The 12,492-nt window shown below is 39.0% G+C and overlaps 1 protein-coding gene across 1 annotated transcript in view; it reads right to left on the bottom strand.

Moving 5' to 3' along the window:
- Positions 1-2,934: 2,934 nt before the first annotated feature.
- The window catches only part of LOC144539543 (uncharacterized), a 68,740-nt gene continuing 59,182 nt past the window's right edge, over positions 2,935-12,492 (bottom strand). Inside the window, exons 6-17 of the mRNA XM_078284972.1 lie at positions 8,990-9,322; positions 8,359-8,655; positions 7,948-8,259; positions 7,542-7,826; positions 7,007-7,303; positions 6,596-6,907; positions 6,188-6,472; positions 5,624-5,950; positions 5,076-5,396; positions 4,206-4,493; positions 3,394-3,542; positions 2,935-3,121 (exon numbers count right to left, since the gene is read on the bottom strand). Of these exons, the coding sequence (XP_078141098.1) occupies positions 3,113-3,121; positions 3,394-3,542; positions 4,206-4,493; positions 5,076-5,396; positions 5,624-5,950; positions 6,188-6,472; positions 6,596-6,907; positions 7,007-7,303; positions 7,542-7,826; positions 7,948-8,259; positions 8,359-8,655; positions 8,990-9,322 (3,215 nt within the window). The 3' untranslated portion in view covers positions 2,935-3,112. The remainder of the gene's footprint in view (positions 3,122-3,393; positions 3,543-4,205; positions 4,494-5,075; positions 5,397-5,623; positions 5,951-6,187; positions 6,473-6,595; positions 6,908-7,006; positions 7,304-7,541; positions 7,827-7,947; positions 8,260-8,358; positions 8,656-8,989; positions 9,323-12,492) is intronic.

Here is a 12,492-nt window from a genome sequence, read left to right as displayed (position 1 = left end):
ATGCATCTGATATTTACTAAAATGAAAGGTTACATAAACAGGAATACCAGTTTGATAATTTTTTATTGGTTAATGCCTACAAACCAATCTTGTTTTCTACATTTTCTGATCATAAACAATAAAACAATTTCTTCTTAACCAAACTGTAGTGATAATATAGAATTTAATATTTAACCTAGATGAAGGTTTGAAAGCCAGAAGTGTTGGAAGGCCCTGAGATTCTCAGGCTGCAGAATTTCTCCTTTGGAGAAATAAATAGTCTATCACACACACACACACACACACACACACACACACACACACACACAAAACAGAGATACACATTACAGTGGTCAAGGTGATGTAACATTCAAGATGATATAAAATTGCACATAATTCTGTCAGTACTGACAAAATGGATGTAATCTCAGGTATTAGTAGTAGCTGTAGTAGTAGTGGTGGTTAGCAAGGTCACCTCACAGCAAGAAGAGACCAGGTTTAAGTCCTGGTCCTCTCTGTGTGAAGTTGTCAAGTTCTCCCTGTGTTTATGTGGGGTTCCTCTGGGCGCTCCTGTTTCCTCACACATCCCAAAGACATGCAAGTCAGGTGGACTGGAGACTCACATTCACACCATAGGTGTGACCATGGTGACATTCACACTATAGGTGTGAATGTGAGTGGGAGTGTCTGTCTATGTGTGTTAGTCCTGTGATGGACTGGTTTCCCTGTCTTCTGCAGATACTGGGCTATAGGCTCCAGGCCCCTGCAACCCTGAAAAGGATTAGAGATTAGATTAAAGAAAATGAAGGAAGGAATACTTATTATCAGTAGTAGTGGTGTTCCAACACAGTTCTTTCTTTGTATTGACTTTGTAATGACAATCCGACTTTAACTAGAAAGCACCGTAAAACTATCAGCAAATGAAAGCAACATCTTCATGTCTTGTGTCCCCCATCACACGTCCTCCCCAGATACTTATAAGGTTAAAGTTGATCTTTTCATGCACTCCAACATGCTACTGCAGGTTACCCCACTAGATGCCAGTCTTCGCTAGCTTTTTGACTTCTATTTATCAGCTGGCACAAGCTGGCACAGCTGCCACAAGCTCTCCACCACATTAACAAGTTGATACAATAAAACATTTTGTGACAAATGACAGTCGATCTGATAGTGTGATATTACTCTCAAGAAGAAAATATTAGACCATTATTCTAGAAAATTATTCTAGACATCTTGAAGGACAATAATGTACATAAGGTGAATTTATGCATTTCAGGGTTGCAGGGGCTGGCGCCTATCCCAGCATGCATTGGGCAGAAGGCAGGTCGACACCCTGGACACCTTTCAGTCCATCGGAGGACAAGTTGGATTTATATCTTATTAATAAAAAAAAAATAAAAATAAAAAATACATACATAGAAGTAACTTTGCATGAGTCATAAAACAGAGAAAAATCTAATAGAGGTCATAGACATTTAAGGCTTTTTCATTAGTACACAATCAGAACAGCAATACATAGAAACAATAGAAAAGCATAGTTCTGTGCAACATCTGACCATACTCAGGCATCACCTTGGAGGCTACACCACCACTTTTGACAGGTGAATCCCATTGGCTAGCTAGGACTTCTTGGTTTTTGACTGGTAAATTTGAAACTTTGGAAAATAGAAATCCTCCTAGACATACTGGTGTGCCAAAAAATATTGCTCTGTCCCCGAATTGATTTTTGCTTTCTCATCATATATCTATATGTATGCAGTATAATGTTCCTGAGATGAAAATTACCTCTAAATTTTGCTCAACATGCTGGATGAAGTAATTTTTATGTTAAATTTCAGCAATTTGAAGTTTCCCTGATTGAAAACTGTAGAAGTTGGAGTGGGGAATTTGAGAGAGGCAAAGTGAAGGTTCATGTTGGGATGTTTGTCTGTCTCTCCTTTTGTCCTTTTATATGACATTTTAGAATAGGACAAAATCTATAATTATAGAACAAATAAAGAGCATTGCAGAAAATACAACAAATAATACAAATGTGATAAATGTGCATTATTTGCTGTTCAGAAATATGTACCGGCTCATATACTAAGATATTATACACTTGGCTTTCCCCAAGAACATCTCAGTTCAGCTTTAATGTCAGGACAGAGGGGAAGGGGCCTCTGAGGCGAAGCTGTTGCTGTCAGATGAGACCAGGAAGCATGGATGTGGGAGGAGGAAGAGGTCCGGCCATGACAGGGCTAGCTTGGTGACCACTCTGAACATGACCTCAAGAATTTCTGTGCTGTAGACGCCCTGTTGAGAGATTCTCTAAATTGAGAATCACACCTCTTTATCGGTCTCATCTTATTTCCTCCTCAACACTTTGTGTTTCCTTCACATCTCCCTCATTCTCTGACATTAGCTGATCTTTGGTGCCAGGTGATGTCACCTTCTAGAGTACAAAAGGTGGTGACATCACCCGGCACCAAAGCCAATTGGCAATTTCAGTAGCATGCTTTTTTACCATTAGATGTCAGATTTGGGTTTAACTGTCTTTAACTCTTTATCTGAGTGTTGGGAAGTTTTACACATCTCTTATTAGAATGTGTCTACATATAGAATATAAAAGCTGAAATTTTATTTTGCATTTTCTTATGCTGGACCCCAGTAAGCCACACTGCGGGCACCCCACAATTACAGCACTTTGGCTGAACTCCATCTCTAAATTTCCCACATTCATAACTACTGCTAATTGCAGAGCCATGTCTCCCTCTTGTGGACGATGTCAGTAATACAGGGGATCAGTAAGACTACAACTGATGCTAGAATGTGCCGCTCCAGAGTAAATAATGCTTCATATGAAGCACTTTAAAAATAATTGACTTGCAAGGTTGTGTAATCACTAGTTTCATTTTAATCAATGAGGTTAAAGTATGACAGACTTTACTCTCAAAATCTGACATTTTATTTTTCCATCCAATGTTAGACTACCAACATAGTCTGAAGATAAATGATTATAGTATAAACAAATAATATAGAATACAGTAAATGAAATATGCAAACATAATGAACATGAATTAACCAAACTAGTTATATGGCTTCAAACATAAAAATCCACATGCAGGTCATAAAATAGGATAGGATCCTGGGGTCATCATTTAGTCTGAAAGGAAAAATGGGAAATCTGTCAGGTATCTGTCATCTGCTGCCACTTTTGTTTAAGTCATGTGCACAAGGTTAAGACAAATGCAACACTTTTAATGTACGCATATATAAAATAGAAAGATATACTAAAATATCAATGAGGGAGAGAGATATACTGTATATACTGTATGTGTGTGTGTCTGAGAGAGAGAGGGACATCATACAGGACATCACACAAACATTGTATTTGCTGCAAAACCAACTTAAACATTCCAAATTCCATATTCTCACCTTAATGAGGGTCATCAAGATGCTATAGAGGATGGAGACGAGGAAAAGCAGGAGGAAGGTGAAAGTCATGTACCAGTTCCCCTCGCCCAAGTCTTGATTGATAGCATCATGATTGTTCTCATCAACGAAACAGCCTTCCTCCATGATCTCTATGAAATGGATTGAAATGAGATTTGTGAGTTGACTATTATCAACATTGAAATGATGACACTACAAGCCAAAAAGGATGTCCACATCTTTGTAAGACTGCTAAGAGGTAGAAAGTAACAAACTAATCCATGCAGTCTCTTCCATTATGAATCATTATTTATGCAACATTTCAGACTTATAGACTTATCACATTGAGTGACAAAGGTGTGATGCATAAAGCATAACATGCCAGTGAATGGAGCAGGTGTATAACAATACTCATCCAACAGTGCAAAACGATGATTAATCCAGGAGGCTGCCATCTTTATGGCCCTGGTCCATTAATTTGCACAGGAGCTTTTTGACTGTCTCAGTCTTTAATATGCAAGAAAACAAACTGAAAACAAAAGGTTATCGGGCATAGAACCGCTACACTGTGGAACAGACTGCCCGAGGAAATTGATGTAACAAAGTCAGTGTCTTCTTTAAAATCATTTCTCAAGACACACTTTTACACACCGGCCTTTATGCAATTGTTTTTCTTGTCTTTAATCTTGTGTTGTTACCCTTATTGTTTGCTCTATGTTTTGTTTCTCTCACTCTCTGTAAAGCACTTTGTAAACTCTGTTTTTTGAAAAGTGCTATGTAAATAAAGTTTATTATTATTATCATCAAACTGGCACCTGGTTTGGATATATTCAGGGCCAAGGTGATGGTTGCGTGCGTCACCCTGCAGGTGTAGACCGCCCCAGGTAGCCAGTCGACTGGGGACAGACGAAGTCGGCTTTGGATGCTGAATTTTCCCTTTGGGCCTCTGTGGGGTTCACTGGTGTTGTAGTCCAACAGGTGTGGGGTGTCATCATGAAGCCAGGTGATGTTGATGGATGCAGGGCTGAAGCCATACACCAGGCACACAAGCTCACCAGCACCCTGCAGCAAGGTGGCTGCAGGTTTGGAGGGGGTCACTGAGGCTGGGGAATATAGTCACACATGTTGTTATGAATTGGTACTGAGGTAGGTCATAGAGAAGGAATAATGGTGAAATATCAACTAGGCATATTGGAGATTATTTTTTTATCAACATGTCAACAGGCTGATACAGTGGTGGTCGACTTTCAACAATAAGTGATGAATTATTAAAGAGTGATAATGGGGGAGTTATTTGAGCAAAGTGATGATTGAAAAATACAAATGATGTAGGCTTTGTTCACAGTTATCGAACTCAGTAGAAACAATTGGTAACAAATAGAGCAAATAGTATATCACCCACGTCTGCTACAAGTCATCTTGATATATTACATATGTACAATTATTATGAATATGACCAGATGCTTAATGTACTGGCAAAACTGCATGAAGAGTTATCTGTATCATTTGCAGGAATGGCGGGAAACAAGCATTGTTTTGGAGGGAGGTCGCAGATAAGAGAGAGTACCTATCCATTCATTCACAGTCTTGATCTACATATACTTTTGTACAATTTTAGAAGGTAATATCACTCTAACATGTGATGGACAACACCAAGATGGACAAGATATTGATTCTCTGCTTACCAAACACATCCTCTATGGTGCGTTTGAGTGGCTTTTCAGATGACTCGTGTTCGACGACACAAGAATAGGTGGATTCCTGGTCCCGCTCAGTTTGGGACGTGTTCAATCTGCTGCTCATTGAATAAGTGTTGCTGCCTGTGTATTTCCAAGCAGGGCTGTTGGTGTAGTGAGATAATGGCAGCCTGTGGCCATCCTTCTCCCAGTACACTATGATGTTAGACGGGGAGAACTCAGAGACTAGGCAAACAAGTGTGATGATGTTTGACCCTGACAGTTCAGAGTCGGTTGGCTGTATTATCTTCACAGTTGGTGGATTTAGGTCTTGAGAAACACAAAAAGAGGGGAACAGTTAACAAGGGTTTGTATTTTGGCTTTTTCAATTCAATCATTTTATCACAGTAGGCAAAAGCATACCTTTTACCATGGAGAGCATTATTATTAATTTGTGATGCAATCTCGCCTTCTTATATTGAACTTGCCAGAAATTCTGAATCAGTATTAAGCAATCACAAAGGAGTCAAGTTTATGATTGTCATGTGTGATGCTACCTTTGCATTTGCTTATATGCTCCTTGTAGCCCTGGCTGGAACATCGGTGCTTTCCCTCACAAGACACTTGTGTATATGCATGCCAAGCCTTTGCTGATACATTCAGGAAGCTCTGCATAGTGTCTGTCCCATTGCTGTGACTCAGTGGTGCTTCTGTGAGCACATTCAGAGAAGATGTGGTGCCACCCACTTTCCAGGTGATGGAGAAATCCTCAAGATTTGGACCAACCAGAAGACAGGTGATAGTCACCAATCCATCTTTGTGCAGCTCCTGGGGAGGTGGGCCCTGAACATGAACACCAACTGTCTGAGATGATGCTGGAGTCACTGAAAAAAACATGAAATGGTGTTTAAGTTTTTTCCCTTTACAGTGTCTGAAAAAAAAACAGCTGAAGGTTCCAGTAAATAAACATTTTGATGTACTCCACCTTAAACTAAAAGGACTATTAGTAAAATATGGGCTCATTTTATTAATGGATGTTTCATAAATTGTGTAAAATGTGAAATAATTTTCTTATTTTGCGGGTGGCTGAAATTGTTTCTTTCCTTTTTGTTGAATTTTACCTGAACAGAGGCTGATGTTCTTTCTGACTGTTTTGTGTAAAGACTTGTCAGACACTTCACAAGTAAAGACCTCCCCGGTTTTCCACTCTGTTTGAGCGACGTTCAGATGACTGGTTACTGACACACGTCCATCTGCACCCATTCTGATGTCATTAGTTGATGCAGATCTATGCTGAGACCCAGAAAGCCATTTAATTTGAGGGTTAACGCCCAATCCAGAGCATATGAGTTTCTGTTGTCCTGATTCTTCACTGGGGTCTAGAAGGAGCTCCATTGATGGGTCGCCTAAATATCCCACCACAAAAAAACATATATGGTTAAATCATAACTAAAAGAGAGTGATAAAAAGGGAATTGACAACAACAGACTAAATATTATTGAGGAAGAGAAGAATAGTTGGCCACCCACCAAAAATATTCCCAGTTGGGTTTGACTGCCAACTGTTGGAGAAGCCTTGGGTCACTTTGCAGGTGAAAGTTTTGTCTTTACTCCACTGACTTGAAGGGACAGAGAAGCGTCTAGCGATTGATTGGAAGCCTTGGGCTTCAGGAAGATCAACATACTGTTTGTCAGAGATGTCAACATTGTTGGCCTGAAATGTGACGTAGAGGTCACTGGAGGAGAGTTGTGTGATGTCGCACTCCAGCACAGCACTCTCTCCCTTCAGCAAATCTGGGAGAGATCTCCTGATCTGCATTGATGGAGCTGCAGCTGCAGGCCCTGAACGACACACACAGGAAATGATGCAGCATTTCTTTTTGTTTTCAGGTCTTCAATTGTCACATGACACCTGATTTTCATTTTGTATATCTCTCTTACCTGTAACGCTCACAGTCTCCTCAGTGGATGAGAAGCAGCGATGTTCAGCTCTACATGTTATGTGGTTGATTTTCCTCCAGTCACTTGGAGGAACTGTTAGGTTGCTGATGATATGAGTTGTGTTTCTGACCTCGTTCACTGTGTCACTGTCTGGTACTTGCTTATCCATCAGCCAGGTCACCTTGGCAGCATAGACAGTGCGGACCAAACACGTTGCTGTGACCTCAGTCTCTGCCGTCATTACTGTCTTGAAGCTGGGGATCTCCAGAAGAATGGAAGGAGGTGAGCTTGAATGAGCTGGCAATGGAAAGTACAAGGAAAAAGAAATGTCTTAAATTATGACACCAGAGACAATCCTGAATAAATTACTTTACTCACATTGACTTAAGCTGTTTGTTACAATATATTAAGGCCATATTTGACATTAAACTTTCAGTTCAATCTGAATAACCTGTTTGACTGGGAAAAGTGGGGGCATTTTTTTCTTATTTTGCAGTTGGTTTAGGTTGTTACTCTTGTTATGTTTTCATTTTACCTGAACAGAGGCTGATGTTTTTTCTGACTGTTTTGTGTAAAGACTTGTCAGACACTTCACAAGTAAAGACCTCCCCGGTTTTCCACTCTGTTTGAGGGACGTTCAGATGACTGGTTACTGCCACACGTCCATCTGCACCCATCCTGATGTCATTAGTTGATGTAGATCTATGCTGAGACCCAGAAAGCCATTTAATTTGAGGGTTTAAGCCCAATCCAGAGCATAAGAGTTTCTGTTGTCCTGATTCTTCACTGGGAGCTAGAAGGAGCTCCATTGATGGGTCGCCTAAATATCCAACCAGAAAAAAAAATATAGTTAAATCATAACTAAAAGAGAGTGATAAAAAGGGAATTGACAACAACAGACTAAATATTATTGAGGGAGAGAAGAATAGTTGGCCACCCACCAAAAATATTCCCAGTTGGGTTTGACTGCCAACTGTTGGAGAAGCCTTGGGTCACTTTGCAGGTGAAAGTGTTGTCTTTACTCCACTGACTTGAAGGGACAGAGAAGCGTCTAGTGATTGATTGGAAGCCTTGGGCTTCAGGAAGATCAACATACTGTTTGTCAGAGATGTCAACATTGTTGGCCTGAAATGTGACGTAGAGGTCACTGGAGGAGAGTTGTGTGATGTCGCACTCCAGCACAGCACTCTCTCCCTTCAGCAAATCTGGGAGAGATCTCCTGATCTGCATTGATGGAGCTGCAGCTGCAGGCCCTGGACGACACACACAGGAAATGATGCAGAATTTCTTTTTGTTTTCAGGTCTTCAATTGTCACATGACACCTGATTTTCATTTTGTATATCTCTCTTACCTGTAACACTCACAGTCTCCTCAGTGGATGAGAAGCAGCGATGTTCAGCTCTACATGTTATGTGGTTGATTTTCCTCCAGTCACTTGAAGGAACTGTTAGGTTGCTGATGATAGGAGTTGTGTTTCTGACCTCGTTCACTGTGTCACTGTCTGGTACTTGCTTATCCATCAGCCAGGTCACCTTGGCAGCATAGACAGTGCGGACCAAACACGTTGCTGTGACCTCAGTCTCTGCCATCATTACTGTCTTGAAGCTGGGGATCTCCAGAAGAATGGAAGGAGGCGTTCTTGAATGAACTGCCAGAAAAAAGGTGTTTGGCCAAAACATGTTAATCTATAAAACCAAAGATTACTAAATAACAACTAACAAATGTTAGACAAACTCGTCAATGTACTAGTATTTCGCTGTTGACTTCCTTTCCTTTTCACTGTGTAAGTTTTGTTGGTAAATACAGAGCAACTTAATATGTTGAACACATTCTATCAGAAACCACAGGGATACGTCACTAATCAATTTGCTTTTCATTTTGCCTTTAGACAAAGAACAAAGAAAAATTGCAATATGAATATATGTGTGTAGGTGATGCAACAATTTCATAGTGTGCTGTTAGACAAAGGAAGCCACACTTACTTGCACAAATACTGATTGATCTTGTGAATTCAACTTTGTTGTGGCTGGACTTGCATGTAAAAATTGAGCCCTTTGCCCACTTGTTCATATCCAGCTCAATCTGACTGCTCAGACTGAAGGTTTTCTCCACTCCATCCACACTTTGCAGCTTCTTTTGGATTGGCACGGTGTTTAGAGCCTGGTTGTCCATTTGCCACTCCACACTCAGCTGGTCTGGAAAAAAGCCGCTTAGGGTGCAGATGAGTCTGACTGGTGAGGACCCGAACTCGCCTTCCCAGACAGGGTAGAGTGTGATGTTTGGAGGTACGACCCTCTGCACTGAGACAGAGCACAGTTTATTTTTTTAACAGTCAGTTCAGTCTAAACGTTTGATGGATTGTGTACATTTTCAAAATCCTGAGCTGATTTTGATCTCTAAGCAAGTTATACATACCTTTAGATTTTGGTCAACTAACCATCTCTACAGTCTCAATCCTAAGTGTAATATCCTTGTGCTTAGGCTAGATGGCAGAGTTGTACTTTTACACTGGCTGGTGCTTAAAGTCAGGTGGAGATGGAGCTGGAGGTCTGTTGCACAGATGTTGCAGCAGGACAGGGCAGAGCGATCAGGGCAGGCAGCAAGCGGAAGCATTGAGTAACACCCAGGTCCCAAAAAAGCACCCGAAATACAGAAGTGAAACATGACACTGAGCAACGGTGCATCACAGACACCAGGTGTGAAGTCTGGTCACGCCAGTAAGGGAAATATACTGACAATTTAAATATCTCACAACTGTTTACATACGAGTTATCTACCCGATTTTGTTACATGACTTCTCATGACTTCTCAAAGTTTTAGTTCTCTGGTCTATTATTACCACCACATTGTAATATCTTTGTATTTGCATATTGACTTGAACACGGTCTGTTGATTCCAGGTGCTGGAGAGCTGATGAACAAAACTGATGCAGGTAATACAGTCAAATATCCAAACAAAAGTAAAACATTTAAAAAAAAATAAACATTATATACTGTTGAGTGATATTTATAGATCATTTAAAAGTAAAACTGGAAATAATTAAATAAATAAAAATAAAATACAAATAAAATAACTATCTCACTAGTGGAAGAGAGAAAAAAGTTTGCGGATCAAACACAATTGCTTAAATGGTTATTTTCAGTTAAATGTTTATTTTCAACAAGGACATAACTCTATATAATTAAAATGAGAAAAAATGCAATAGTGAATAGTTACAGGACACTATGAATACAGTAAGGATTAATATGTGAAAATATGAGAATATGTTTTTAAACAGACAGTTCATCACTTTTTTTTTTTCATTTGACCTGAAAAGAAGAAAAACAGAAAAAAAAAATGTATCAGCACTATTATATCAAAAACAATCAAATCACTACTACTACTTATGACATTTCATTAATACATTTCTTAAATTGTTGGTTATAATGCAGTATTAGTCATATGTGCATCATAAGCACATTACAATTACATCACAGCTGCATTAGAAAATGTCATAATACACTATAATAAATGATGAATCTGGTAAGAGGTGGGAATGAGGAACATAGTAAGTAATATATTTACTACTGGGACCTCTATATTTATTTTTTGCAACATATTATCACCTCATAAGTTCATTAAAATTACATCACAATGGCATCAGAAAATGTCACAATACACTATAATTCATTATTAATTTGGTAGGACCAGATTATGAGTTATGAGTAATGTATTTGCCACTGAAACCGATATATTTATTTTGTTTGTAAGACATCAAATGTATTAGGAGGTGTGGAATTCTTGTAAGTGTGGTAATGGAAACATCACATCATCGAAAGTAAAGTGAAATCAACTACATCATTATTAATTTTTCAATGAGTTGTAAAATAATTGTTGCATGATATAATATACTGTACCAGACAAAGTTTTGGATCAGGTTTCAATTAATTCCAACATTTGCTGTGTTGATTTGAGAAATTATATTAGCTCAATTGGCAAAGGAAAAAAAAAATCTTTTGAATGATACCAAAGAAATGCATATAACATTGATGGTAGGGCTTTTGGTGCAGTTGTGTCACAAATCTGTAAGCAACGATGGTTGGTGCCATCATGAAGGTCCAATGGAGAATTAGCTGTGTTCAAATTACAGTTAAATATAAAATGACTAGGCAAGAAAAAAGAGATGTGAAAAAGATTGTGGTGGTGTCAGTGTAGGTCCATTTAGTGGTAGGTGTCAGTGGTAAATACATTACTTATAACGGTCACATAACCAAGTCAAACCATAGAATTTGAATGTATGGAATGATCATTCCCATTCAAGTCTTTGGCCGGTACACTTACACACAGACATTATGCACTTAAAATGTCTGCCATAGCATGTTTGATAATGTCATGGAAGTCGTTGTTGATTTGGTGCATGAGACTCAGAACGCCAATATTATTTGGATTAACATTCCAGTGGCAATAGTGATGAACATTCTAACCTTCTGAGTCTCATGTTCTGTACACACATGGGACAATGTTCATTTACATGATAACATTATCAAAATTCTATGGAAGCCATGTTAGGTAACCAAAGAACATTATGATCATCATGATACCATGATGACCATGATGGAAGTGTCCTTTCTATCCATTCAAGTTCTGTGAGTCAAACTATATTCATAAGGCATAATGACATGTTCTGATGCAGTTATGATGGAATTATAACATTCTCATGATGAGCATAGGATGACTTCTAATGTTTTATAACCAACAATTCAAGTAAAGTTACTGATATTACTTCTATTGCAGCTACCCTTTAATGACCTTATGGTCATCATTGTCTAACATCATTGTTGTTTGAATAATAATTAAACAAAGCTTTTCTTTATCCAGTTATTCAGTCTAATTGTTTTGGAGTATACAGTTAAATTAAAATTAAAACACATTATACCTATGCTGCATGGAACCCTAACTTTTAAAACCATTACTACCTTGATAGCAGTGGTTCCAATGCTGTACAGCAGAGTGATGAGGAAGAGGATGATGAAGGTAAGGGCTGTGTTGTCCATGCTATCTTGGTCTGTCTCCATGGCATGACCGCATTGGTTGTCAGTCAGAAACGGAACCTCACACTCACAAACTGCATATAGAGATGAAAGTGGTGTTACATTGGCAGTCACACCTATGGTTCTCTACTGGACTGGAAATTGAAATGTTTCATTGGGACTGTCCTATAAAGACTGCACAATCTCTTATGACCCTATAGATCTGCTAACAAGACAGTTTTGGTATGAGAATGATGTTGTGATGCTATGGAAACAGCTTTGGTAGAAGCTTGATACTTGGTAGTTGCTTCTGACACACTGTGTACGCCCACAAACTGTCTTACCTTTGAAATGAAATAATTAAATGATTAAACACAACATGTTTTGGTCTGAGACCTTGACATGCAGCTTAAAATGGTGTGTGGGTGTTTTTCTGCTGTGTTCTTCTATGCACCTGGCAGTCATTGAGAATAACA

This window comes from Centroberyx gerrardi, chromosome 7 (assembly GCF_048128805.1).
Source record: "Centroberyx gerrardi isolate f3 chromosome 7, fCenGer3.hap1.cur.20231027, whole genome shotgun sequence".
NCBI classification, from domain to species: Eukaryota; Metazoa; Chordata; class Actinopteri; order Beryciformes; family Berycidae; genus Centroberyx; species Centroberyx gerrardi.
Note: the sequence above shows the minus strand (reverse complement) of the source record. Positions and strands in the feature narration are given on the sequence as shown.